Raw genomic sequence first — 27,872 nt, forward strand, 5'->3', positions numbered from 1 at the left:
TTGGTAGGCTGAGGCAGGAGGATGGCTTAAATCCAGGAGTCCAAGACTGGTCTGGGCAATATAGTGAGACCCCATGGCTACAAATAATAAAAATAAATAAAAAATTAGCTGGGCGTGGTGGTGCAGGCCTGTAGTCCCAGCTACTCAGAAGGCTGAAGTGGGAGCATCACTAGAGTCCAGGAGTTCAAGTTTGCAGTGAGCTATGCCCAGCCTGGGCAAGAGAGCAAGATCCTGTCTCTAAAAAATAAGCAAGTAAATAAAAGGCAAATGTATTCATAGATTCATTACATAATTAAATAAATAAGACATGACCTGGGTCGGGCAGGCAGAGGGGTTGGGCAACCCCAAGCCACAGGCACAAAGAACAAAGAAACACCAGAACACGCTTGCAGTCTGCTGGTGGGTTCTGAGTCTTCACTTTATTACTATGTCACCAGAAGTCACCACCTTCACTTGGTTCACCACAAATGGATGGATGTCATAAAGGAGGGTGCCACAGGGCCACTGGATTCACTCTTGAGAAACTTAACCAGGTGTTGGGGGTTCTGGAGCGGGGTGGGGGGGGCCTAGGATGGGGACCGCCCTTCACTGCACACACACACACACACGCACACACAGATATATTTGTGGAGCCTTATATTATACATTTTATATATAGAAAATATATATATTTATACTATACACAGGCAGTAACGCTGCAGGAGAGGCCAGGGTACCCAAACAAGGGCTGCGGACACCGGGGGATGGGGAGAGACAGGTTGGGGCAGCACTGGGAGGCAGCTGGACCAGCTCGTCCTCCCATAAATTCGTGGGAGGGTGCTCCCCTTCGTGCTCCTTAGGAATCAAAGGGGTCTCAGGCCAAGGTTGGGGGTCCCCCAGGGCTAACAGGGGAGGGCTCTTGGTTACATGATGGAACCTGGGACCCCCAAGAGTCTTTGAAGATCAAGAATCACTAGGGAAGGATGGGTGGGGAACTGATGCCAGTCCCCTGGGAATTGGCCCCTCAACGGTTACACCCCCAGGTGGTTCGGGAGACACCCAGGCAAGACGGTCTGTGATTGCACTGGGTAAGTGCCAACTCAGAAAGCAAACCTGGCTCCCCAACTCTCATTCTGTGCTTGACCTTGGCAAAGCCACTGTCTGCTTAAGTGGCTTTGCAGCTCTAAACTTGTGTGGAAAACCCAGTTTCCTGGGCCCTTTCTTGTGCTTGATGGGGAGGGAGCCCAAACTCTGCAAGGTCAGGCTGAAGGGGGGCCCTTTTGCAAGGAAATGTTTGGGAGCAAGGGAGAGGCAGAGAAGGCAGCGAAGAGGGGCAAGGGGATACTGGATAGTGCTGACCGGGGGCTCAGGGGCTGTCCTCAGCCAACAGGAGTGGGCTTCCCCATTAACCTCCCAGTGGCAGAGTCAGGAGCCCTGGGTCTCATCCAAATCCTACCCTGGGACATCTCCCACCTTGTCTGTTTCTCATCTCCACCATGGGCAGGTCCCTGCCAGAGCCCAGCCCAGCCCGGTGGGATTGTGCCTGGGGTGCACTTCTGGGCCGCACACTGGGAAGAGTGAGATGACTCAGCACCCCCCATTCCCCGGACGGAGGCTTGCAAACTTTCCTAGCCTGGGTTGGCGGGAGGATCTATAATAAACACCAAGGATTGGGCGAAGCTTAACAGGTACCTGCCCTGTGACCCAGGATCACCAGCAGCTGGTTGGTGCCCAGGGAGAAATGGGCCCCACCCTGGGGTCTCCTAACGCCCATTAGCAGGGCAGGCTCTTGGTGGGAGTGGGCAAGGGGCAGCACCTCTCACAGCCTCCTGCAGTGGGTACAGAGCCTCATTCTGCCAGAAACACTACTGCACCCACCCTCACTTTTGGCCTAGTCAAGGTTTCACTGCTCAGGCCAGCAGATAACCTGTCCTCAATCTGTCCCCACGTGGGCCACGTTGGGGGGGACCACAGACAGAACTCCTTTCCCTGATGTGGAAAATGGACGTCAACAACAACCAGCTGCCACTCAGCTGTCTGGGGTCCTCTTCCATTACTGCTGTCCCTTGGGAGGACTGGGACAGACCAGAGTCCAGATCTGTGCCCCACTGCTAACTTGCTTATGCTCACAGAGCCTCAGTTTCCCCTTCTGTTAAATGAGGACAATGTTGTTACTTCTCTGCTTAGAAGTTCCTTCTTAACTCTTGCCCACCCTTAGGCCTGTACTCAGGGGAGCTCAGGCCCGCCGCGCACCTGTTTAGTGCCTCCCACCTGCAATGGACTCTTTACCATTATTTGTCTAGTGCTCATCTTCCCTGGTGGACTGTGAACTTTTCATACACACCTGCTGATCCCCAGCATAGGTGCCCTGAAAGTGCTGAATGAACGAGCACCTGCTTCCTAGGATTCTTAGGAGGGGCTTGGAGTGATGGTGGTGGACACACCCAGCACGGTGCCCAACCCTCCCCCAACCCCCGCTCTGCTCCCTGAGGGACTGGCCAGTGGATGCTGGGCAGACAGGAGGATGGGCCCCCAGCTCTCTCCCTGTCCCTTAAGGCTCAGGGAAGAGCCCACTTTGTGCAAGAATTCCTCCCTGCCCCTGCTCAGAAGGGGTCACTGCCCCTCAAGCCCCACAGACCTCTTTGTGCCTTTGGGGTCACCTGCTATACTCTCCCCTACAGCCTGTGGTCTTCCCTGGCCTACCATGCACCAGGGGCTCCAACCCGTGTCATCTTGGGGGTGGTGCACCCCCGTGGCTGCGGCTCGAAAGCTGACCTGGCTGAGTCCGAAGCCCTGTCCTCTCTGCTCTGCCTCCCACAGGGAGGCTGACTCTCTGGGGGCCTTCTGGAGTGCCCTTGGCTGCTGCACCACCAAGCCCCTAACTGGCCCTAGATGATGGGAGAGATGACATAGTGCCCCAGATCCGTTCTGTCTCCAGGGAGGCCACAAGGGCAAAGAACAGGGGCACCTGCTGGGGGACTGGGACCAAGAAACCTGGGCAGCAAGCCCTGCTTTGCCACTCGCTCACTCTGCCCCTGGGCCAGTCACACCCCCATCTGGGCCTCCTCCTCCACCCTGCCCTGGGCAAGGGCTCAGGGAGTCCTCCTAGAGGAAGGGATGGTGACCAGTCCTTTGGGAGGCCACCAGAGGGTCGCTGGAGTACCCTGGAACAAGCTCCCCATGGGACACGCAGAGCGCAGAGCAGTGCACGGGACAAGCGGGCGTGGCGAGCCCTCGAGGAGGCAGCCAGGGGCAGGGGCCGTGGGGATGTGGACAGAGGGACCCGAGGCAGGGCTGTCCCCGGGAGGAGGGGAACAGCTGGGGCAGAACAGGCCTTGGCTGGCAGCAGAATCAGGGTGTCTCATAGGACTGAGGTCCCTAAGGTCTCCCACGACAGTGACACTCAGCAGTGGAGCCCCAAGCTTGGGGAGGAGGAGGCAGGAGGCCAGGGAGGAGCAGGCGCGCTGCTGTTGGGCCACCTCAACCACGCCTCCACCAGGAGCTGTCTGGGGGACCCTGGGCGAGTGACTCTGACCTCTCCACACCTCGATTTCCTCAGCCATAAAATGGAGATAGCCCTGACACTCCTAGCAGGACTGCCGGGAAGTCGACATGGCTCTAGGGGTGACAGCCCCAGTGTCCTGCAGGTGTTCACACTTGCCTGCGACTGAGCCAGTGTCATCCAGTCTGTCTTTCCCACCATTCCTACCTCTGGTGCCACCACGGTGTCCTCCACGTCTCATCTTTCCCCTTTCCAGGGACCATTTCTGCCTCTTTCATATTCTGTGTGAGGCCTGACACACAGCAGGTGCCCAATGAATGCCGGATGACACAATGAATGATGCAAACACCCCGGGCCCCACCCTCCAGGCCCTTGCTGGGCACACGCCCCCAGACACACTTGCACACACATGTAGACACCACCCAACACCTGGCTGCCCCATCCCCATCCCGAGCTACCTGGGACCTCAGTGGGGCAAATCCGAGGCTGATGAGCTGCTGGGCAGGGCAGCCCAGGAGGGAGCAGGGCGCTGGGTGCAGAGGGAGGGGGCAGAGGTAGAGGGGTAGGGGCAGCAGGGGGCAGGCGTCACTGTGGCTCAGTAGCCCTGCGACTGGTAGCCCTGGGGCTCGGCGTCAAAGGCGTTGGCCGGCTGCTGGTAGGTGCCACCCATGCTGGCGGGGTCCGGCCCGGCACTGGGCTCCGCGTATGGGGCGTAAGGCATGCTCGAGTCCTGGCTGGGGTCCATGTAGTCCTGGGAGAAGAGGGCCGAGTCGGCGCCAATCTGGTACCGCTGGAAGGCCAGCACAGCCTGGCCCGCCTGGGGATGGGGGCCGGCGGGGACAAGGACAGGTGGGAGGGGATGGTTAGGGGAGAGACAGACAAGAGCACTGGGTTAGTGGTGGTTAGTTCACAGGACACAGGCAGTAGAGGGTTGAAGATCCTCAGAGTACCAGAGATGAAACCAAGGGAGGCTGTCCTCCCAGCCACGCTGGAGAGGCCCAGAACCACACGTCCAGCCAGGAAGAACCTCACAAGTCACCTGCCCATGTCTCTTGATCCCAGAGGTCATTCTAGGCCATCAGAAATTCTGGAATAGGGGGTGTTAAGATGGCCCAAAGGCCCACAGCCTCCTTCTCAAACTGTGTCCCCAAGGCTGTTACATGGAAGGACAAAAAAGTTTCTTAGTTGGACAGAGCAATGTTGGCAAAAGCCATTCCTCTGTCTCTCTTGCAGCTAGGAGTGGCCATGTGACTAAGTTTTGGCTAATGGGGTACCCACATGTTCTTTGTCCCACCCTCTGACCTGATGCCTGGAATGCAGACGTGATGGCTGGAGCTCTAGTTGCCAAAATGGACTCTGAGCCGAATTGTAGAACTGTAAGAGGCCTGGGTCACTGAAGAGCTCTGGAGTCACTGTGCCAGCCCTGGACCACCTCCACACACTTGGACTTTGTTTAAACTACCGTTATTTGGGATTTCTGCCACTTGCTGCTGAACCTAACTCTAACTGAAACAATTGGTCAAATGAGCTTGGGAAACTGAGTTGAACAGAGTGAAACAATCAGACTTGTCAGAGCCTTGACTACTCAATGCACACTGGATGCCCAAGGGAGAAACTATGACAAGTGACATATGTCAACCATGTTTGACCACTGAAGCCCTTTTTTCACAGAGCCCAGACTGGGGAAGACTTGTCCGTAGCACACATGCATAGTTCGGAAATTATTTCTCAATAAAAGCAATTACATTGTTATTAAGGACGGGGACACTGACTATACCCAGCTAAGGAGTAAGTCACACATGTCATTACAAAAACAGCTTAGAGGCTTATGGTGACACTTTCTCCAGAAATCTTCCCAGGCCAGGGGGAATCTGTGATGGGAAAATGCTAATGCTCCCCACACCCATTTTGGGGCTGGGAAGACTGAGGCCTGGAGAAGGGGGGGCCATGGCAGAGTTAGGGCCAGAACCCAGCCCTGAATGTGGGGGTCCCCCCTCCCCATGCCAGGGCCCTCTCGCCTCCTTCCCTTTGATCGGCCTTGACAAGGCTCTCAGTTGACCAGGAACTCAAAAAGAGCCACCCAGTGAAAGGGTAGGGAATGAAGTATGCTTGGTGTTTTATTCCAGAAAGTTCCAGAAGCCGAGTGACTAGGGATTCACTTTTGACCTGTGCTCACTGACGACAACTCTGAGGGGCAGCCCTTTCTGGGAAGTGGCTGTTTAAAGCAAAGTGCAGGGGCCTGGGGGAGGCAGAGCCAGAGGCTGCTGAGAACAAGGTGCGGGGCTCTGGGGTTCTCCCACCATGCTGACGACAGGTCGCGGCTGCCCGGGCTCAGATGCTGGAGCTGAAGTGCTCCCTGAGGGCACCCTTGAGCCAACGGTGAGCCCGCAAGGGCTCAGAGACAGAATCCCTGAGAGCAACGTCTGTGACCTCCTTCTCCCCAAGCTCCCCGGCTCCAGCGTCCAGGCTGGTGCCCTGCACATCTGCAGAGAGCAGGTGACCTTTGCAGACCCTTCCAGGGAGAGGCTGCCGGCTGTAGGCACCAAGTACTGGCTCCATGGTCCGCCCTCTGCCCCCAGTAAGTCAAGGCCTCCTGTGGCCAACCAGTTCAAGGGGCCACAAGACAGAAGCAAAGGAGGGCCCTGAACCCCTGCTGGACTGGGCTGCAGTGGGGAGGCTGGGCATTCTGCTGAGCCCAGGGACCTGGTACTCAACCTGGTCCCACTTTCTCAGAGCAGGTACACTCTCCACAGCATGGCCACTGCGCAGCAAGCAGTCTGCACTTGTATGCCTCCAGAGCCAGGAAGCTCACTCTCTGTGTGCTCAGCCCCAAGCAAGGCTGAAGCATTGCTCTGGGGGTCTGTTTGTGCTCCACCGCCTCCTCAACTCCTGCAGACAGCGGACAGGTGGGTTCCCACCCAGGCAGCTGAGGGCCCCAAGGAACAAACAGTGTAGAACTGGAGGCCAAAGTCCTTTGGAAGAATGTATGAGAATCATTCCCAAAGTAGAGGCTATGGAGGCACACCTGACCTCCATAATCATGGAGAGAATGAATGAATGAATGAATGAACAAGAGCTTACATTTATTGAGCATCCCTGTGCCAAGCCCTGTGCTGGCCTTTGTTTAATCCATACCATGGCCTTAGTTGATCCATGATCATCCCCTCAATTCAGGGAAGTGAACTAAGCCTCAGAGAGGTTCCGAGATTTATCCGGGTCACACAGCACATGAGGGCAGAGCCAGAACAGGAGTCCTTTCTGACACCCTAGGTCAGGCCCCTCTGGTAGCCAGCTCCATGGGGACAGTGAGATCATCTTTCACACTACATGCTGTGGGACAGGCTATCACCCTCTGTCCACAGCTCAGCACCTAGGTCCCTGGACACCTCCTGGCAGCCTGTGCATGGAGCCAGCTGCAGCCCCCTAACAGCCCTGGCAGTCTTTTCGGGGACATTTTGGTGTGTTTGTCTTCCCCTCCCCAGCCTGGGGGCTCCCCAGCCAGGGATCCCAGCTAATTCATCACTAGGCACAAAACAGCTGCTCAATAAATGTTTACTGAATGAATGAACATGTGAGGAATAAACGAAGCAGGCAATGAATGGATGAGTAAGTGGCGAATCTGAACTGGCTCCTCAAGCCAGCCTTCCACCGCCCTGCACGCCCTGCATCCGGACATCTCCAGCCCCAGGCTGCTCCTGCAGCCTCACCGCACCACGGGGTGACACGGGGCTGCCCGGCTTGCAGGCCGGGGAGGCCTACGGCTGTGCCGGGGTGGGAAACAGTGTGCTGTATTCCTCCTGGAAGGTAAGGTCCTTGAATCTCTGCACGGCCAGGGCTGCAGTCAGGCTCTGCCAGGAGAGAGCAGGGGTGAGGCCAGTGGGGAAGAGCCAGGAAGGGCAAGGTGCCAGTGGGGAAGGTGGCTTCAGCAGGCTGGGCAGGCACCTGTCCGTCAGGTGCTTCAGACCTGCCCCTAGGAATCTTGCCGTCCAATCACCCACTACTCCTCTGTGAGCCCTGCCCACATCTTAGAGCTTACTGCTCCCAGCTCCTCCCTGTAGGCTGGGTGGTCCCCACTCCTGGGGGCCTTCTCTGCTCTAAGATTCCCTGGGGTCGCCTGGTTCTTCCTGCTCAGTCTTGAGAACAGCAAGGGCTGGAGCAGCCATGGCTGGCCAGTGAGGGCCTGAAACACAGGTCTCCCCTCCAAACTCTAGCTCCCAATATTGTATTGGGGGTGGGTGTCCCAGAAAAGAATGGATAACCAGATGCCCTCAAAAAGAGAAAGAAGTCACCCCAGGGCAGGCCCGGGAGGATGGGGGAGGGAGGGAGGGCTGGTAGCCTACATGGCCTTAAGGGTCTCCCAGGACGGCTGGACAGCCTGGCAGGGGGGAGGGGCTTTGGCTGGGGAAGGGAAAGGCCTTGGGGGTGGGGTGGGGCTGATGTGACCTGCATCTCTGCAGGAGGGCGGTTAGGAGAGAAGAAACTGAGGGAAAGGTGGGCCAGCCCTGCTGTCGTGCTGGTGGGCCTCCAGACCGCAGGCCAGGGCCTGCAAGCGGTAGTCTCTGGCCAGCCAGGCCCAGAGACATGTTTTCTCTGGCCCACACAGTATTTTTTTAAAACTTGAATAAACTGGCAACACATAAAGAACAGATTTCATGTGAGAATTTAGATTTCTGGCCTTTCTGGGTTCCCATTCCTGCATGGCAACAGGAGCTAAGCACTCTCAGGAGGGCCTGGGGGACCCTGATTCGTGACTCTGCTGGCCCCAGATCCCATCCCTCGTTCTACAGACAGGAAGACCGAGGCTGGGAAAACCAGAGGCGGCCCTGCCGGAACCAGGTCTCCTAAGGCCGAGGCCTGGCTCGTCCAGCCCTGAAGCTCCATCTCCCCATCCAGGCCTCTGCCTTCTCATCTGTAAAAGGGTATAATAACCCTGCCCGTTGGGGGGGGCAGGACCCCAGGAAGGCTGCTTTGCACCAAAGCCAGGGTCTGCATCCCACGCGACTGTCCTGCTGGCAAGGGCCACAGGGCTTCAAGGCTGCAGGGACAAGTGTGGGCTCCAGGAGGCAGAGCCAGTCCCTGGCGGTGCCAGAGGCCGGCAGCCCAGCGACGCAGCTGGCGGGGGAGGAGCGTGGGCTCTGTGGGCGGCTGTACTCACCCAAGTGAAGATGGAGAAAAAGGAGAAGGCGATGGCGGCCCGGGCCGCGTCCGTCCCTTCGTTCAGCGGGTTGTCCTTGGGCTTGGACACCTGCCACTGGTTGGCCAGGTAGCAGAAGCCCACGAACCAGAGGAAGGCCCAGAAGGCTGGGGGTCGCCAGGGCCAGGCAGAACAGGTGCAGCACCACCGTGGGGGAGAAGGTCAGCGGGAGAAAGCAGGGAAACCAAGGAGCAGGGGGAAGTTCAAGAGCACGTTCCCCACGCTCCCCCGCCCCCAAAGGGAGAGGCACAAGGGTTGTGGGGGGTGCCAAGAGAAGGTGCAGGCGAGAAGAGAGAGACCAGGCAGGTGCAGAGGGGGAGAATGGCCAAGGAGGGCAGGGCAGAGCCAGGCAGCGAGAGGGGAGGAAGAGGGAGAGACAGAGAGAAGACGCGATCAACTTGGGCCACGCTACTCCAGCCCTGCCAAACCCCGATCTCCAGCCGCCTCCTGACCTGGGCCCCACGGTCCAGCCCCGAGGCCCGCAGCTCTCCAGGGAAGAGGACCCTGCCCCAGCCCTCCTACAGGCCTCTGGAGAATCGGGGTGTGGTGGGCAGAGGATGAGACTGGGCGGCGACACCTGGTATACTGCAGCCTCACCACATCCCCGACTTTACTGAGGCCCCCTTTGAGAGCTGCAGTCTGGGGCTTTAGTAGTGGGAGCCTGTGGGTGCCCAGAGCTGCTCGGGACACAGTGTGCGTGGGCCAGGGTGGTGGGGCACCTGGGGCCCTGCCCACCTCCCAGAGGCCCTGCCGGGGACCCTGAGGCTCCTTGGAAGTTTGAGGAGTGTTCAGGTAGTTCTAGTTCCTTCTAGTCTGAGGGCCCCAGGCCTCACTGCCTGCAGTTAGCCTGGCATCCTGAGAGCCCCATGCCCGGAAACGGGGGTGGAGGGGGGCAGCCCCGGCTCAGAAACCAAGAGCACGGCCTCAGGCCAGGGAGGCTGAAGCCTGTGGCCCTGCCCCTGACCGAGGCACCCGCCAGCCAGATTCCCGGGCTCAGGCAGAGTCACCTGTCTCTGCCAAGGGTCGTTTGTGAAGGGCAAAGGTCAGGTTGGCTCCCCAATTCCACGTCCTGATCCTGCCAGGTCTGGCTGGGGAGGAGAGGAAGGAGACTGAGGCCCTCAGGCACCACCGAGTGCCGGGCGTCCAGCCACCCGCTGCCCAGTTCTTGTGGGGCTGCTCCAGGGCGGGGTGCAGAAGAGGCCACTGGACAGGAGCTGACTCCTCGGGCTGGCAGGTGCCCAGCCCCACCTGGCTCCCCTGCCCCCCAGGAGCATGAGCTATTTGGGGTCTCGGGCCCTGTCCTGTTGCCGCCCTCCTGCTGCCAGCCTGTGACCCTGTCTGTCCCTTCACCTGCTTGCACCTCATTTCCTGATCTGGAAAATGGGGAGAAGGGTGAAAGCCCCCTGCCCTGGCTGGGACGGCGTCTGCAGACCATGTGCAGAGGGGGCACCTGCGGGCGGGGCTCACCCGAAACACCAATGTCGGACAGGACGGCTTTCTTGCGGTCCTTGACGCTGCTGATCTGCGGGAAGTACACGTCCAGGGCCAGGTAGAGCAGGCAGGTGAGGAAGGCGAGCACGCCCACAGCCACGCCGTAGCTGCAGGCGCTGGGGTTGCGGTTGTAGATGCAGAACTCCTCGTCCTCAGAGGCGCTGTTGAGGTAGCCCTCGTTCACGATGGAGCCGAACACCACGATGGAGAACAGCTGCGGGGCGGGGAGGCGGCGAGGGTTAGACCCAGGCAGGCCCCCAACGCGCCCTTGGCCTGCTGCCAGCCGCTCTGTGAGCCACAAGGCCTGTGTTAAGCAGGCATTTCAAAAGGGAGACCCAGAGAGGGAGAGCCACTTGCTCAGGGTCACACAGCACATGTGGGGTCAGTCGCTTCCTTCCTCAGCCACAGGCACTGAGGACCCTCTGACCACAGATGTGGCCCCACCTGCCAACCCCCAGCCAGGTCCCAAGAAGTCTTCTTGGGCCCTGACACCAAGGTATCCTAGAACTGGACTGAGCCCCCAGAACACGGAGCCTGGGGGCTACAAGCCCTAGCCTCCCAGGCTGACTCCTCCCAATGGTGGCACGTGCCCAGCCCCATCTGTGTGCCCTTCCCTCTGCAGAGCCACAGGCTGGTCTGGGGTCCCAGGCCCTGTCCTGGCTCCTATCCAGGCCTGGCAAGCAGACAGTGATGAATGAAATATATGGCAGTCACCATCCTGCCAAATACAGGGCACACTGCAGGGTACCAAGGTGTTGCATGTGCGACCTCAATGACCCTCTGTGACAGGGACTTCTCAGCGGGGGAGGCAGCGGCTGAGATGGCCCCAAAGACTCCACCTCCTGCCATTTGACTACCCCCAAGAGTGGCTGGACCGAGTGATTTATTTCTCACAGACAAGAGACTCTGGCTCCCCTCCTGCCCCCCTCCCTGATGGAAGCCGTTGTGCTCTGAGCTGCCCCTTGGAGAGACCCATGTGGCAAGGAACTGAGCCCCTCAGTCGACAGCCCACGGGAACCGAATCCTGCCCACTGTAGGCGCGTGGGCTTGAGAGCGGACCCGCGCTCGGCTGAGCCTTCAGAGGAGACCCAAGCTGGACGGCGCTGTGACTGTGGCAGATTCTGGACCACAGAGATTGTGAGGTCACAGATGTTTGTTGTGTTAAGCCTCAAGTTTTGGGGCGCTGTGTCACGCCGCGGCAGCTTACTAGTGCGCTCAGCGTCCTCAGCACCTTGCAGACCAGGCAGCTGGGGCCCGGCATGGAAGTGACACAGCCAGGCTGCAGACCTGGGGACCTGACTCTGTAAGTTCACGCTTTTCCCTTGAGCCTCTCCCTCCCCACTAGAGGATGGGAAGGCCCAGCTCTGACGGATAGACCACATGCTCAAAAAGGCGGGGCCCCCAAGTGTGACCTGGGATGGGCCTGACGCTGGAGGGGGCTTTTATTGTCCATTTTCCACTTCCCTTTACTTCCCATTTTTTGCACAATAAGAAACTATAACATCCATAAGAGCCAGACACATTTTCTTCCATAGCCACTGCCCAGGATGGGTGGTGATTCCACGGCAGGTACAGGAAAAAATATGAGAGCATTAAAATCATCTTTTGAAGATGCCTATTCTTTACATGGATTCTATAATGTACAGAATATATTATTAGTACAGTAGTAACATACATACAAAAAAATAAAAGCTACATTTGTTATTGTTATTATTAGTTTAAGAGACAAAGTCTGACTATGTTGCCCAGACTGGTCTCAAACTCCTAGCCTCAAGCAATCCTCCGGGCTCAGGCTCCTGAGTTGCTGGGAGGGCAGGCGTGCGCCACCGTGCCCAGCCAAATCTATTTTTAATGGAAGGACTGACTCAAAAATTTTTCCTGAAAGCAGGGCATGGTCCCAGGTTTGGAGACTGCTGGTTTAGGGACAGCATGTTAAGGACGACCCATGTGATGGGCTACCGTTCGGCCGTGACAAGGAATGAAGTATTGACACACGCTACAATGCGGGTAAACCCTGAAAACAAGAGAAAGAAAAAATAAGGGACAGAAGCCGGACATACAAGGTCACAAATCAGGATGTCTTTTATGCACTATATCCACACCAGGCAAGAGACAGAAAGCAGAGGAGAGGTGGCCAGAGAGGGGGCCGGGGTGGGGTGGGGAGTTCTTCCTTGATGGGCATGAGGTGTCTCTCTGGGGTGATGAGAACGTTTTGCAAGCAGAGAGGTAGCATGTTGAACTTCTAAATACAGAATCTTTCCCGTTAGATGTACCATGGACAACAGATTTTAAAATAATCTTTCACTATCTGATCTTTTGTCAATCTTCATTTTGCTATGAATTTTAAGTTTTTATACCAGTACATTTAAAATTTATGGTGTTTTTATTTTGCAGCTTGGCTCAATCCCCTTAAACAAAAGGCCACAGGAACTACTGATTCCCACTTAAACCGTGCAGGTGGGTCAGTGGATTGGTCTAAAGAGAGGAGAGGTGGGGCACCATGGCTTATACCTGTAATCCCAGCACTTTATGAGGCTGAGCGGGGAGGACTGCTTGAGCCCAGGAGTTTGAGGCTGCAGTGAGTTGTCATTGTGCCACTGCACGCTAGCTGGGGTGACATAGTGAGACTCTGTCTCCAACAAAACAAAACAAAACTTGAAGCAATTGTCAAAGGGGCTCCTGAGCTCTTGACAACCCAGACAAGGTAGACTCTGGGCACCGGGAGGCAAAGGCAGGCTAGCTCCAGCAGCTGGCTGCGTGCACTGCACAACTCCAGGGACTGCAGCGCTCTAGAGACTGCCACCATGCAGCCCCTTGGACCTGTGCACTACGACAAGTCCAAGGCTCCTGCCAGAAAACTGCCAGGTCAGGATTCTGAGGTCTAGTCCCAGCTGTCACCAGATGTTACCAAACCAGCAGAACAGAAAGCCTCTTGATTGAGAGAGACTTCAGACAGTGAGGAGCCATGCAGACCTTCCAGATTCTAATCGGAGGCCTGCAGCTCATGCTGTGTGGTCTCAGGCAAGTGATTTACCCTTTCTGAGCCTCAGATTGGTCCTCTGTAAAAATTAACCTCCCCTCTGGGCCTGCTGGGAGAATTACAGCAGTACCCAGAGCAGAGCAGTGCCTCACAGGAGCTTAGTGAGGGTTCATTTCCTCTCCAGAGGCCCCAGGAAGGGAGGAATAACTCGAAGAAGGCCCCTCTTGAGCAACGCTTCCCTACAAACATGTGCTCCCAGGGGCTGGAGGAGACCCCATTTCTCCAGTAGTGGAAACAAGTGTGGATCCCCTTCCAAAGACAGAAACATATTGGGCTCCCCAAAGGCAGAGGGGAGGTGGGAGGGGAAACAGGCAGGCAGAAGCCCAGGCCTTGGGGACAGCAGTAGAGGAACCATTAAGACTGGGCCCTCTTGTGGGAGAGAGGCAGGGAGTCCCCGGAGAGAGGGGAGGAAAGTGCTGGAGACATGTGTCCCCGAGAGGGTACACAGCAAGATCAAAACACCCTCGGAGGGACAGGGCGGGGCCCAGGGCTCCACAGCTCCAACAGACACCTGTCTGGCCAGGCTTTCCTCACAGGTCGAGGTTTCTCGGCACCTGTCGGCACGCTGGGGGAGGCCGCAGTGGAGTCCAGGGAGCCCGCTGTGGGAGCTGACTGCGGGGCGGGCAGGGGTCTGGGTCAGATGCCCTGGGCTCACTGACCAGCTTGGCCACTTGACCAGCGGGGTGACCTTGGGCAACGAACTTAACCTCTTGAGCCTCTGTCCCCGCGGCTGTCAGGCGGGGCGACAGCAGCATGGAACGCACGGATGCATCGTGAGGAATGCACAAGGCCACGCAGGCGGGAACAGCACGTGGCCTGGAGCGAGAATGCCCACACCAACCAAGAGGAGTAGGTCATTAAGGCAAGGACAGTCTCTAGGGAGACCTGCAGCAGGAGCCCCACAAAGATTCGGGGGAAGCGTGTTCAGGCAGAGGAGCAGAAAGCACGAAGGCCGAAGGCAGGGAAAGGTTTTGCGCAGTGGGTGGGAAGGAGCGTGGCTGGGGGCTGCACGGCACGGGGAGTGGGAACAAGGCCTGGCAGGCTGTGGTGAGGTCTTGTCGGGGATCGAGGGGAGGTTGGCAGGGGGGTGGCCAGGTCTGGCTCTGTGGCTCACAGCCCCCTTCTCACTGGTCCTGCCCCTGCCACCCTGCGGTGGCTCTCTCTGCCAGCCCCGCCTGCCTGTCCTGGGGCCTCACTCCGTCCGTTTCCCCCTCTTCGCACGCCCTGGCCTGTTTGATGATTTCCACCCTGGAAGACTGTTCCTAGCCCGCGATCCGTGTGAGCTGCAGGCTCTGGCGTGCGCGTCTGGCGGGGCGGAGGGCGGGAGCTGCCGGCAGGACCCTCTGCTCGGCAGGACCCTCTGCTCGGCAGCCAGCGAGCCGGGGCTTGCGTCAGCCGCTCGCTCACTCGACATCTCCCGAGCACCTCGTGGGTGGCAGCCCTGTGCGGAGGCCGAGTGCAAGCTGGGAACAGGACAGGTGAGGGCTCTGTTCTCACCGAGGGAGACAGATGCGTACACAGTCCTGACAGCTGTCATGAAGAAGCATACAGTGGCGCAAGAGGAGACAGACACCCAGGGTGGCCAGGGAGCCTCTGACGCAGTGATCTTTGAGCAGAAGCGACCGCAGAGAGGGACCCCCGCCCTGCAGATACCTGAGAGACGGTGTTCCGGGAAAGGGCAGCCCTGAGTGCAAAGGCTCTGGGGTGCAGGAGAGCTCAGCGCGTGGAGCAGAGGGAGTGAGGGTGATGCCGCAGGGGTGAAGGCACCAAGGCAGGCAGGGGCTGGCCCCAGGGCCGTGAGGGTCATGGGACGCTCAGGAGCCGCTGTGGGCTTGCGGGCAGCCATGTGACTTGACATGACTTAGGCTTGAGAAGAACCACCGGCTGCCATGGAGAGAAAAGCCCACAGCGACAAAGGTGAAGGTGGAATCCCAGCCAGGAGCCACCGCAGCACCCAGGTGGGGACCGGGCCACATGGTGGGGGGGGGGGCACTGAACACACAATGAAGGTAGGGTCACCAGAATATGTGGACAGACCCGCCGTGGAGTGAGGAGAGCAAAGAGCAGGTGCAGGAAGCAGTCGGAGAGGTCAGGGCTCGAGGATAACGGGCAGCAGAGCCACGCCCCTGAAGATGCCACAGCCCTGCAGGTCTACAGACAGGGAAACTGAGGCACAGGGAAGGGAAGAAATGTTACCAAGGACACACTGCCAGTCCCTTGTAGTCTCCCGAACCCCCTGCAGGACTCCCTCTGCTCATCTCTGCGCCCACAGTTTACCTTCTGCATTTAGCTGCTGTCTCCTCACCCCGAGGGGGAGCCCCAAGAACAGGAGTGGGCCTCAGGCTCCTGGTCCTCACACCTCACAGGTTGCAGGAGGAAGGGGCTCGCTCAGGGGCCGCTGTGTGCACTGAAATGGACGCCCTCAGCCCCACCAGGCTGCTATTCTCATTGCCATTGTAGAGCCCCATTTGGGGACCTGCCCAGGTCATGCAGGTGGTCAAGGGTGGAGTCGAGACATGAACCTGAGTCCGTCTGGATCCAAAGCTGGTGCCCGGTGCCAGGCAGCCTTCCTGGGTGCCTTGCAAAGGCCAGATCCGCAGGGACAGCAAGGAGCACACAGAGCAGCTGCAAGCAGCCACTGGAGAACTGGAAATTAAACCAGAATGAAATTCTACACTGGCCACAGCAGCCGGGGCACAGGGGGGAATCCCATCCAACAAGTGGATCTGCCGAGGGGAAGGGAGACAGGGCTGCAGACGCAGAACCAGAGGCCTGGAAAGGAGAGGATGGAGGTGGCAGCCAGGGGAGGACCCAGGGAGCTGCTGGTCGCAGGCAGGCATGGGAAAAACAAGCTTCCCTCGAGCTAAAGAAAACGCTAAAAAAAGGCACCAAGGTAATCCGGCCAAGCCTCTTTGCTGTTTTTCCACCCTCTTTAGAATCCAATCCTGGGTCTTTTTAAAAACAGATTCCAGATGGTGCTTGATGCAGATCTATGTCAAACTCAGAAAAACAATTCTGAAGGAATCTCACAATCTTGGAATTTCAGGATCTCGGGCTATGGGATTCAGGGACACTCAGAAACAGAGACCCAGCAGCACCAGCTCTCTGTGACCACCCTGGCTTCAACTGTCTCCCTGCCCCTGCCCTACTCAGCCACCCTCGGGGGCTGTTTGATAGTAAATAATTCTGCACCACTGTCCCCACCTCCCTCTTTCAAATAGGAGTGAACTCCTCCTCCCCACCCCCCACAGCCTGCAGGGCTGTGCGACTCCCAGACACCTTCAGACGCACCCACCTGCCCAGTCCTCTCCCCGACCGACCCTCTCACACTCCTGGGACTTATTTATGGGTCTGTCTGTGTTGGAGACCCTGGGCCAGCCCAAAGCCGATAGAAAGCACCTGACAAAAATCATCCCATTTAACCCTCACCAAAGCCCTTGAAGGGAAAAATAAACCCAAAACGTCCTTGCAAAGCAGCCCTCCTCGGACCATCCCACAGAGGGAAGCTGAGGCTCACAGAGCCTGGCCTCTGGCCAGCCCGCAGCAGGTAAGCGGGGACACCAGCCCCGCCAGCCCCAGGCCTGCCTCTCCAGCACCTCTATGTCCAGCTGCCTCCCCACGAAGGAGCAAATTCCAGAATCCCAAACGCTAGCATCAGCAGGAGACCAAGGAGGGAAGCCCGCTCATCCCGAGCCCTGGGTCCCACCTGCAGCACAGGAGGGGTCAGGCACCCTGTACTCGAGGGACCAGATGGCGTCTCCACCCGGCAGACAGGCCGGCAGGGCGTGCCTGGGCGTTGGCTAACCAGGGCTCTGGGGAGAGCTGCGCCCGGCCAGTGTGGGGGTGGCTGAGGTCACTCCTGTGCCACCAGGAACCTCCCAACGGCCTGGCTTTAAACGTCTTTAAACAAATGCTGGGCTCCCCCAGACAAGCTGCAGAGAGGTGACATCTGGAGCCCGCAGCGCCTGTCCCTCCAGCTCCAAATGGCGCCGTGCGCCTCGCCCTGCACAGGAACATCTGCTCCCTTGCCGGGCGTCTGGGAGGAGCCCCGGGCCTGCCCCGCAAAAGCAGCCTCAGCCTGCTCTCTGGCCCCTCCAGGCAGTCCCCAGGCAGCAGCCAGGGGGTCTCTCCAGCCCCAAACCTCCGCAGTCCCTCCCAGGGCTGAGGATAAAGTCCATCACCCTCCGACAGCGCGAGGTCCCTCTCCTTGGGCCACTGGTCTCGCCTCCAGTGACCCCCAGGCTCTCCACCTGCCAAGGGACCTCAAGCCGCCCCTCAGCTGTTCTCTGGCTCCCACCCAGCTCAGGCCCTGGTCCTGGGCTCACCCCAGAACCCCACCCAGCCTGACGGTCTGGCCTGTTGCTTCAACTTCCCCCAGAAAACTCTCAAGTTACTCCACGTCCCCACCCGGGTGCAGACCCCACTGCCTCTCTGCAGGCAATGACAGCAGCCTCTGTGTGTCCCCTCACGGCAGCAGACGATCCCTTTAAGCCTGAGTCAGGCATGTCACCCCTGCTCTAAACCCTTGGATGCCTGCCCCTGTCCCCACAGTGAAGTCCTGCTCCCCACCATACCCCTGGGCTCCTGCCTTCCTTTGCAACTCTTTTCCTCCCACCCTCCTATCTCGCCCTCCCCAGCTCATTCCTGCCACAGGGCCTTTGCACTTGGCTGTTCCCTCTGCCTGAGATGTCTAAATTTCCCTAGATCTTCCCACAGCTGGCTCCTTTTCAACATCCAAGCCTCAAGGCAAAAAGACACCTCCTCAGAGAAGCCCTCCGTTCCAGACAACCAGATCTGCGGTACTCTCCAATACCCCAGTTCATTTTCTTGAAACATTGTTACAGAACTTCTTTCCTATTCACTGGTTCAGTTCCTGGGTGTACATGTCTCCCCCAGCCCCACGGGGAGGGGCAGGAAAGGCTTCGAGGGTTGTGAACAGAAGCTGGACAATCAGACAGCCACAGGCAGCACAGGAGTCTGGAAAGTATTCCCTCCTCAGCATGCCTGGCTTGTGCCTCTACTTACACACCCCGACCACAGGGAGCTCACTCCCTAACAAGGGGGCTGCTGAGTCCTCTCCATGTGAGCTGAACCCTGCCTGCCGGCATCCCTGCCGGTCCTCAGCGCTGCCTCCTGGGCCCTGGGGGGAAGGGGTGGTCACGCTTTGAGAGATGAGTCAGGCCGCCAAGGGCCCCCCTTCACAGGAACGGGGCCCTGCCTCCCCCCAGGGTCATGTGAGGAGAACGCCAAAGCCAGCGCACAGACGCGTGATGGCCCTCTGGCTTCCTGAAGAGCCTCATCTAGAGCCTGGCGAGGCGGTGGGTGGAGCCTCCAGGGCCCCTGCCCTGCCCCTCCCTGCCCCGCCACCCTGCAGCCTTGGAAGTGACCTGCTGGGGATTAAGCCATAATCTCCGCAAGCTGTCCCGCGCACTCTCAGCTGTGGGGGCAGGACCTGGGCCAGCCGACCCCGGCCTCCCCGAGGTGCTGAGACTGCGCCCGGGGGTCTCTCCACAACCTGGGGCTGCGTAACCTCCAGGGGCCCTGGAACCTCACTAGGAAGGGAGAGACTGAGCCCAAGAGAGGGCTCACTTGACTGGCCCAGGGCCTCGCGCTCAGTGGCAGAAGTATCTGGACTGCCACCCGTGACCTCCCACGCCCCAGGTCCCTGCTCACCAGGTCCTGCTACCTCTGCCCTTTCATGGGGGGGGGTGGGGAGGGGGCGACATTACCACCTGGAAAAGGATTGCAAACACCAAACTCTGTAGGAGCCTTTCATAGCCTGGACCTCACTTGCACCCCCTAAAACCCCGAGAGGTAGGCATTGCTGTGCCCATTTTATAGATGGGACAACTGAGGCTCTGGGAGGTCCCTCAGCTGGTGAGAAGAGTGGGGTTATCCACTCAGTGCTTTCCGCTCTTCCTCACCCCAGCGCCTGCCTCTGCCCTGCCTGCCCCTACACGCCTGATGGTTTCTCTCCCTCTGTGGAAATTCCAGGTCTTCGTGTAGACGATCCCGTCTCAGGCCCTGCCTCACCCCGTAGAGGAGAAAAACGACACAAAGGGGGAAGCCCCTGCTCTGAGAATTCTTATAGCCACCCGCGCGTGCAGAGAAGAGGGAAGCAGGGAAGAGAACGAAGGCATGGGGGGAGTCGGGGAAGGCGCCATGAGGGAGGTGATGCTCAGTTAGGCCCTGAAGACTACGAGAACGGAATGGAGAGGACGGCGGCAGCAGAAGGGCAGATCAGTGCAGTTCCCGCCTCACTCAGCCCTTAGGAGATGCCAGGAACCGTCCCTGCCTGGGATACGACAAACTAGTCCCTGGCCTCAGGCTTGTGGGCTGGCAGGGGCGACAGCCTCATCACAGCTCTGCCAGGCCTCCGGCCTTTGCCCATGCTGCTCCTTCTGCCTGGAACTCCTTCCCCTTCTCATCCTGGCTGGCTCCAGCCCTCTCGTCTCAACACTCCTGTCGCCTCCTGCAGCCTCCCTGTCCCAGGGCCCCAGTGAGCATTCTCTCACTCGGGGTCTGTGCTCACCTCCGTATTTTAACTGGCTTCTCTGCCACATTTCCCTCTACCAGACTGTGAGCCTTGCTAAAGACCAGGCCCGCATCCAGCACACGCCCAAGACGTACGCGTATTAAAGAGGAGCCGGACAGGGTGTCCACGTCTGTGGCTGTCTGGATTCAAGTGAGCGCCTACAGACCTCGCACTGCCGGCCAGATGCCACTGAATCCGTTCATAGCAATCGGCCACGGGATCTGGCTACATGAAGGTCAGGGTGATCTTGAGAAGATGAAGGGGGAGGGGGGAGCCTGCCGGGGTGCACATGGAGAAAGCAGGAGAAACCGTGGAGACAGTGGCAAGCAACGACTCTCTTGGCCAGGGAGCGTCCCTCTAGGATGGGAGCTAGCCCACACTTGCAAGCCGATGGGAAAGAGGCTTGGGCAGAGAGAGTCTCGGACCTGTGCCCTTGAGTGGGTGAGGGAAACAGGCTCTAGCAGCCGTGGCCAGGCTGGCCTGGGCCACCGGAACAGGGGAGACGGCCCAGGACCCGGCTTGCCCAGAGCTGTGCCGGGTGAGTGCAACGCACAGGAGAGGGGCTGGAGCCGGAGCACGTGGCCACTGAAGTCCAAGCTGGAGGGGCACAGGGAGGACAGGGGTAGGGACCAGTGCACAGGGGAGGGCCAGGGGCTCAGAGGTCCCAGGCCCAAGGACCACTGGGATCAAGTGGAAAGGCAGGAGGGGTGGGGAGAGCCAGACACCTGGAAGGAGGACCAGGGACTGTGGTGGCTATGGGGATGCCCAGCCAGACCTAGAGTTTGGCTGGTGACCGCGGCTGAGGCTGGTGACAATGAGACTGTGGGGGGAGGGGAAGCCAGGGCATGCAACACCGCAATGACCAGGACTAAAGGCAGGAGTGGCACTGGAGAGAGCAGACGCCAAGCCAGGGGTGGGCACCTCTGAGGAACAGGCGAAGTGACCTGGAGCTGGCTTAGCACGAAGAAGAGTGGGTAACCCAGGGCTGGTGTGACATTCCAAGCTAGGGGAGGCTGGTCTGGAAGTGGTCTCAAGAGCCAGGTGGACCCTGCCCTACCTGCCACCCAGCGGAGGGAGGTTTGAGGGTAAAAACAGCCCCCGCCGAGTGGGCTGTGGGAAGCACGGTCCAGGGGAGGCTGTGTTACAGTGCAATTTACAAAGGGTGTCAGACATTTCTGGAGGGGATGAGGACTTGGGGACACATGCCATGTCCTCCTCCTGCTCCTGGACTGTGAGTTACTTGAGCCCCAGCTTGCTGGGGTTCCTATATGATCGCAGCCGGAACTGGATAGGTTGGGGCCATCCCAGCTAAACAGCCTCCCCTTCCCCCAAGTCCCCTTTACCTGGCCCCTGCCTCCCTGACAGAGGGGAACTGAACAAAACTCCATCCTGAAAGGGGAAGCTTCCCCCAGAAACACTGGGACGGCCACCCTGCCAGGCCCCAGCTGACACTCTGCTCTGCACCACGCATGTGCCTGGGGCCCAGCCCCCTGCTGCCGGCCCCCGCAGAGCATGGGGGCTAGTTCTTGACATCACTTCTTTAAAGACCAACAACCTAAAAGTTCTCAACCTAGAGTCCACTAGGAGCAAGAGTGGGGTTCTTCAAGGGGGGAAGGTTGGGAACCACCAGTCCAATCCAACTATCCTTTTCCCATCTGGCAGATTGGGAAACTGAGGCCAGGAGAGCACCGGCATCTGCTCAAACCACACACCTGGTCAGGGTCTGATGGGTGCAGAACGCGGCCTCAGGTCTCGGGCCCAAGGCACTGCCCGGTGCCGGCTCCACCACCCCTCCCACTGGACAGCTGGCTCTTCCCGTCTGGGTGCCAAGTGCGGCTCCCTCCAACTGCCCTGCCATCTGCCTCGCCCCTTCGTCCCTCCCGCCGCCTCCTCCTGGCTTTTCCTCCTCTTCTCCCACCCTCCCCAGCCTTTGTTTTTCCTCCCCCAGGCCCAAGCCTGCCTCAGGGCTTTGCACACGCTGGTCATGTGGGACTCCCAGCGTGGCTGGGGACTCCTGGGGACTCCGCGGAGCAGGGGCCCCCGACTCAGATCCCAGTGACCCCAGTTAACCTCTCTGGGCCTCAGCTTCTCATCTGAGGTGTGGATAACAAAACCCAGCACAACAGACAGACGCATGGCAGGCCTTTTAAACTTGCATTTTCACACCCTTCCAGACCTCCCCAAACCCAGGCCCTCCGATCCCACGTTACAGGTGAGGAAACTGAGGCTTAGAGAGAAAGAGCTTTTCCAAGGTCCCGCTCAGTGGTCCTGCTCCTGACACCAAGCCCCAGGCTCTCTGAGGCTCCCTGAGCCCTTGAACTGCCCCTGTACACGAGGAAGTGTCCAAGTCACATGGCGGAGGTCAACTGTCTGCTGCGGGTCTCCTTGCTGCCCCTAGCCCAGACCTGAGAGATGGTGTGCCCAGAAGCCAGGCACGGACAGGTGAAGAGGAAGGAAGATTCCAAGAAGGTCAGCCTAGAAGCCAAACCAGGGCCATGGACCCACCTCCCTAAGGGACAGGGCCATGCGGGTGCTGGGAGAGGACAGGCTGGATGTGACTGCCCCCAGAGCCCTTTCCGAGGCCAAGCCTCTAGGTGAGCTTCCGAAACACACCTCTTCCCTGCTCCAAACCCTCTCCAGCTTCCCACTGCCCTCAGGCAAGCGCCAGCTGTGAGTCCGTCATCCAAGGCCTCTCCTGGGCCACCCCTCTGGATTCCTTCCTTGGAGTGCCCCGAGCCTCCTGGACGGTGCCTGCCAACTCCATTCTGTTCTCCTCGCTGAACCAGGAGTGCCGGGACTGGGTATTTGTGGGAGGAATGGATGAACATCAGAGCCGGCCAGAGGCTGTCTCCACCCTGGACCCCCTTCCCCCACCACAGATGCTCCAGAATGTTTATCTAGAATGGCGGGGGCACAGCAAACAGGTTGGGGGATTCTCATCTTGAAGCTGCTGTGTTAACAAAACAAGTTCAGCTTTTTTACCCAGTGTTCACTTGGGATGACTAGAGGGAGGTAATAAAAATGGGGCTGGAAAGCTGCACCTGCAAGCCACCCCTTGGTGACACTGTGACCCAGGCAGGGAAGCCCACGGCAGTGCATGGAAGGTGCGGCCCCCTAGATCGGGTTCAAACACAGCTTTACAGTCCCAGGCCTTGAGCTAGTATGAGTCACTTCTCCGGGTTGAGCCTTAACTCTGTGGCCTGTAAAGTGGGGAGAAAAACAGCACCCTACTTACAGAACCATGGGCTGTACAGCCAAAGCCCTTAAAAGATTAACCCTGAAAATGGCAAAATTTCAAATGTTTTATCATTTTATTTTGCCAAAACAGAGGATTAAAAAAATAAAATACCTCCCTCTTCTATCAGCACTGACATTCTCTCCCCATAAGTCATTTCAGTACCATGGAAAAAGAATATAAATTCCAAATAAAAGGTGGTCCTTTATATTAAATCAATTTAGCTCCTGGATGTAAGTCCTTTTCTCCCATCTGCTGTAGAACAAAGAAATGAGTCACTGACAGGCTGTAGTCACAGAGCGATCAATCGGGCACCTCTGCCCTAACCCAGCCTCCTTGTTCAGAAGGGGAGATAGCGACACAGAGGGTGGGGAGGGGACACTTGCTGAAGGTCACAGCTGTGGCCTAGGGGAGCCAGGAGTGGCAGCCAATCTCCTGTCCCCTCAGTCAGCACTGCCCCATTTCCCCAAAGCCCGAGTCAGGCAGCAGCTCTGAGCTTGCCCTGGACAATGTCCCAACTCAGCCATCTCCTACTCAGCCCAGGGCAGGAGCTTCAGGTCTGGTTTGGCCTAGTCCAGGGGCGGGGGTGCAGGGGGTAATGACACCAGGAGCTGAGAAAGCCTTAGTCAAGAGACAAGCCATGTTGGGCATGGTGGCCCATGCCAATAGTTCTAGGTACTCAGGAGGCTGAGGCAGAAGGATTGGTTGAGGCCAGGAGGTTGAAACCAGCCTGGGCAACATGGCAAGACTCCATCTCTTTAAAAAAAAAAAAAAAGAGCAACAAGTCAGGTCCTAGGGGTCCTGCTTCTACCCAGCCAGGCCTGGGGACTCAGGGGACTCAGATTCCAGGGTAAGTCCAGGTTTGGTGAGGCCATGAAGCTAACACCATTTGTGGGTGCTCTTTTGGAAAAACAACAGAAAAAAAAACGTATACTTTACAAATTTTACAAAATCACAAGTCCATGGGCACACACTGGCAGGCCCCTCCAGGGCCGTGGCAGGCACCTGGGTAGTACAGGAGGAGTCCTGGATAAGGGCAGCCGTCAGCCCAGTTTGTCTGGGACTCAGGGGCTCCTGGGACCTGGGACTTTCAGTTTTAAAGACAGGAAAGTCCCGGCAAACCAGGACAAATTGGTCACCCTAGCCCTGGAGCTCAGGCTTCACCTGCTCCATGGTGAAGCCTGCCACCTGCTAGGCCCTGTGGCGTGCAGAGCAGCGTGAGGGCCAAGAGCAGGTGCCGGCTGCATCCATTGGCTGGGTGTTAAAATGGCTCGGTGCACCACTTGGTTTTCAAGAAGACCATAAGAGATACAGAGCCTTGTTGACTTAGCCCTCGCAGACACAGCCTTCCCTAAGTGGTGATGTCACGTGATTGTTCCCCCTAAACTTTTTCCATTGTGGTAAAATGCACCTATCATAAGATTTACCATCCTGATCATTCCCTTTCTTTTTTTTTTGGAGACAGAGTCTCACTTTGTTGTCCAGGCTAGAGTGAGTGCCGTGGCATCAGCCTAGCTCACAGCAACCTCAAACTCCTGGGCTCAAGTGATCCTCCTGCCTCAGCCTCCTGAGTAGCTGGGACTACAGGCACGCGCCCGGCTCATTTTTTCTATATATATTAGTTGGCCAATTAATTTCTTTCTATTTATAGTAGAGACAGGGTCTCACTCTTGCTCAGGCTGGTTTCGAACTCTTGACCTCGAGCAATCCACCCGCCTCGGCCTCTCAGAGTGCTAGGATTACAGGCGTGAGCCACTGCGCCCGGCCCATCATGATCATTTCTAAGTGCACAGTTCAGTGGTATTTAAGTACAACCATATTGTTGTGCAACCATCACGTGTGATTTTTATATTTTGCAATAACTGGCAGGTATTACTTTAATGATCAGAAAAAAACTATTTTTTAAAGGTGTCAATCAGCCCGTATGGGATGTTTCTGCTCAGACAAAAGTAGTGAGCGCCTTGTGTCCAGCTGTGTGAGCAGGGAGGACACCGAGGGATCTGGCATTGGATGGGGCTTGGCCCAGGAAGCTCCGTGTCCTGTCCAATCCTGACATTCCAGGATTCCACATTCTTCCCTGCCCAGGGGAAGCACTGTGCTTTGCAGACGGAAGACTTGGATTCGAGTGTTCACCTGCCACTCACATGCTCAGGCACCCTGGGCCGGGCACTTGGCCTCACTGAGCCGTAGCTTCCTCACGTGCTAGGGGAACTGGCTGGGGAACTGTGTGTACACCCGCACACAGTAGGTGCTCGATCAGAGTTGCTTTTCCTTCCTCCTGCTTTCCACACCCTCTCACCTGCTGTACACACGAAGAAACCCCGCTCATGCCTCCTGGCCTCCTGGACATCACCTTCTCCAGGACACTTTGGATTCTACAGCAGGGAGACCCCTCTCTTGGCTCTCCCGCCCCTGCCTGAAGGCACCTGGCTCACTCCCCAGTGGGACTGGGCTCCCTGAGCAGAGCACGAGGGCTGTGTCTGAGTCATGCCACCTTCCCTCCGGGCCGCAGACTCAATAGCACTTTGCTAAATGAAGCCATCACAGGCAGAGATGACCCAAGCAGACAAACGCCCACGCCCCTCACACAGCCAGTGGCTTCCCTACTCAAGCCAGAGGCCCAGGGGCTGGCAGCCGGGAGCAATGCACACAGCTGGCCCACCCGAGCTGGCAGGTGCCCCCCAAGGCGCCCGCCTTTGCCAAGGGCCTATTGGGGCTTCTGTCCGGGCCGGAGACGGGCACAGATGAACGAATTCAGTGCCATGAACCCTCATGGATGTGCCAGGGTGCCGTGCCCTTTGCAGGCACTGGGGACACTAACAGAACCCAGCTTCCCTGCCCTCACAGAGCTCCCCATCTGCCAGGCATTTGAGAAGAAAGGGGTTTAAACATGGTCACCCATTCTGTGGCCCCAGGAGGAGGTTTCGATGTTTCTAGACAAAGAAAGTAGCAGCTTACTGGCAGGTTATCCCACCCACCAGACCCTAATAGGGCCCTGAAAACCCAGGAAAGGGGGGAGCTTGAGTACCTGGAGATCTCAGCTGGCCTCAGGTGTAGGCCCCTGGGGTGCCTGAAAGTGCCTCTGCCCGCAGCCCCCATCCAGGCCCTTCTGGTCTGGGTGGTGGCCAGCTGACCCCAGGGAGCCCCAGAAGGCCTTCTTCCCCTGAGGCACTGCCCAGACCGCGTGAACCCCTCCTTCTGTGCTCACTGGTTCTGTCCCAACCCCACCAAGTCTGAACAAGAAGCCAGCTCAGCCCTCTGCACAGCCCCCCACCCCTGCGGGAGGTCCCCCTTCTCCAAGACACCTCTATAGGCACCCAGGTGTATGTTGGGGTTGAGGGTGTTGTAAATTCATGAAATGTCAGAGCCTAAGGGGGCTTCATGGAGGCTCCTCCCACCCTCTCTATAAATCAGGAAACTGAGGCATGAGGGAGGAGGTGACACTCTCCACCTCGAAATTGAATTCCTCATTTCCCGTGACCATTTCTTGGGTGGTTCCCAGTCCAAGGTCACGCGGAGAAGGAGAGGCAGTTCCCGGGGAGAAGCCAGGTATCCAGCTCCCAATTCGTCGCTCCACACAGTCCAGGCAAGGCAATAAAAGCCCAGTTCCCTGCCCTCTCCTCCCCCAACGTCCACGGCAGGAGCCGCGTGCACCCCAGCGAGATGACCCACGCCCTGATCCACCCCCAAAAGGCCACCTGAAACCCATGCTCCATCCCTACCGTCCCCAGTCCAGCCCGGGCGGCCGCTCAACCCGAGCCACTAGCTGCATAGCCGCGGCCTGGAGGTCACGGCGATGGGGTGGAGAGGGGGTCGCACAAATGGGGTGGAGAAGGGGTCGCACAAATGGGGACCCCTCCGGGAAACCAGGGCTCCGGGAGCGGCGTCCCCCACCCCCCGCAAGCGCTAGGACCCCGCTCGGGGCCGGGAAGGAGGAGCAGTGGGTGCCCGCACGGCCGACAGGGCAGCTCGCAGCCGGCTGCCGCGCCCCTGCCAGGGGCCCGGCGGGGGGTCAGTGTCGGTCGGGCGCGCCGCCCTTGCCTACACCGCGCCCGCCTGGCCGGTCACCTGGCCCGTCCTTACCCAAGACACGACGCGCAGGATGGTGTGCGGCTGCCGGACCAGGGTGTAGGGGTCGAAGGCGCCCCCGGCTTTGCCCGCTCCGTACGCACCCCCTTCCATCGTGGCTGCACCCGCGCGGTGCCCCCCGCTCGGCGCGCGCCGCCGGCCGGTGCGCGTGCGCGGCGCCCCCGCCCCCTCCCCTGCGCGCGGCCGGCGCGGCCCAGGGCTCCCGCGAGGGGGCGTCGTGCGCGGCGGGCGCAGCTCACGGGGCGCGGGCGGGGGCTGGGCGGAGCGCGCCCTCGTTCGCGGGGGCGCGCGCGCTGCGGCCCCGGGTGGACCGCGTGCTTGTCGCCAGCGTGGTGACCTCTTTGCGCGGCGCAGGCGGAGGGGGTGTGTGCGCTGCAAGTGCGGGACGTTTCCCCGCCCCGGCGGCCGGCCCCTGCCCCGCGTCGCAGCCCCTTCCAGCGTCGAGCGTCGGCTCTGGCCGAAACCGTCTTCGTTATGTGTTTGCCTGTTTCCTGTCGCTCTGGCCGCCCCAGATACAGTGAGAGGGCAGGAGCCGCGTTCGTCCTCCTCAGAGGGTGCTCGGCGCACAGTAGGTGCCGCACGAGAGATTCTCGAGTGAATGAAAGAACAACCCTCTCTCAAGGCCCTCCAAAGCAACCCCCATCTCCCTGGACCACCTTTCCACCTAGCCCTTACGATGACGTCATGTGCATCCCTGTGTCTGCGCACTCCTACTCCTCCCCTTCCAGCTGGAGGGCCGTGGTGGAGGTTGAGGAAGGGCAGTAAATTCTTTTTTTTTTTTTTTTTTTTTGAGACAAAGTCTCACTT

General features: G+C 58.7%; 1 protein-coding gene across 4 annotated transcripts; it reads right to left on the reverse strand.

The window, feature by feature from the left end:
* Positions 1-369: 369 nt before the first annotated feature.
* On the reverse strand, positions 370-27,249 carry SYNGR1 (synaptogyrin 1). 4 transcript variants are annotated; one of them, XM_076006979.1, is made up of 5 exons: positions 27,060-27,249; positions 10,143-10,380; positions 9,683-9,763; positions 8,637-8,782; positions 370-4,298 (listed from the first exon to the last, which is right to left on the reverse strand). In XM_076006979.1, exons 1-5 carry the CDS (start codon positions 27,156-27,158, stop codon positions 4,077-4,079), a joined length of 786 nt encoding a protein of 261 aa, XP_075863094.1. In that variant the 5' UTR covers positions 27,159-27,249; the 3' UTR covers positions 370-4,076. The 4 variants fall into 4 exon arrangements, with proteins under 4 accessions (XP_075863094.1, XP_012597142.1, XP_075863095.1 ...); XM_076006980.1 differs by lacking the exon at positions 370-4,298 and adding an exon at positions 7,020-7,329 and having other exon boundaries at positions 27,060-27,245; XM_012741688.2 differs by lacking the exon at positions 9,683-9,763 and having other exon boundaries at positions 372-4,298; positions 27,060-27,247.
* Positions 27,250-27,872: the final 623 nt, after the last annotated feature.

Source organism: Microcebus murinus, chromosome 10, assembly GCF_040939455.1.
Source record: "Microcebus murinus isolate Inina chromosome 10, M.murinus_Inina_mat1.0, whole genome shotgun sequence".
Lineage (NCBI taxonomy): Eukaryota > Metazoa > Chordata > Mammalia > Primates > Cheirogaleidae > Microcebus > Microcebus murinus.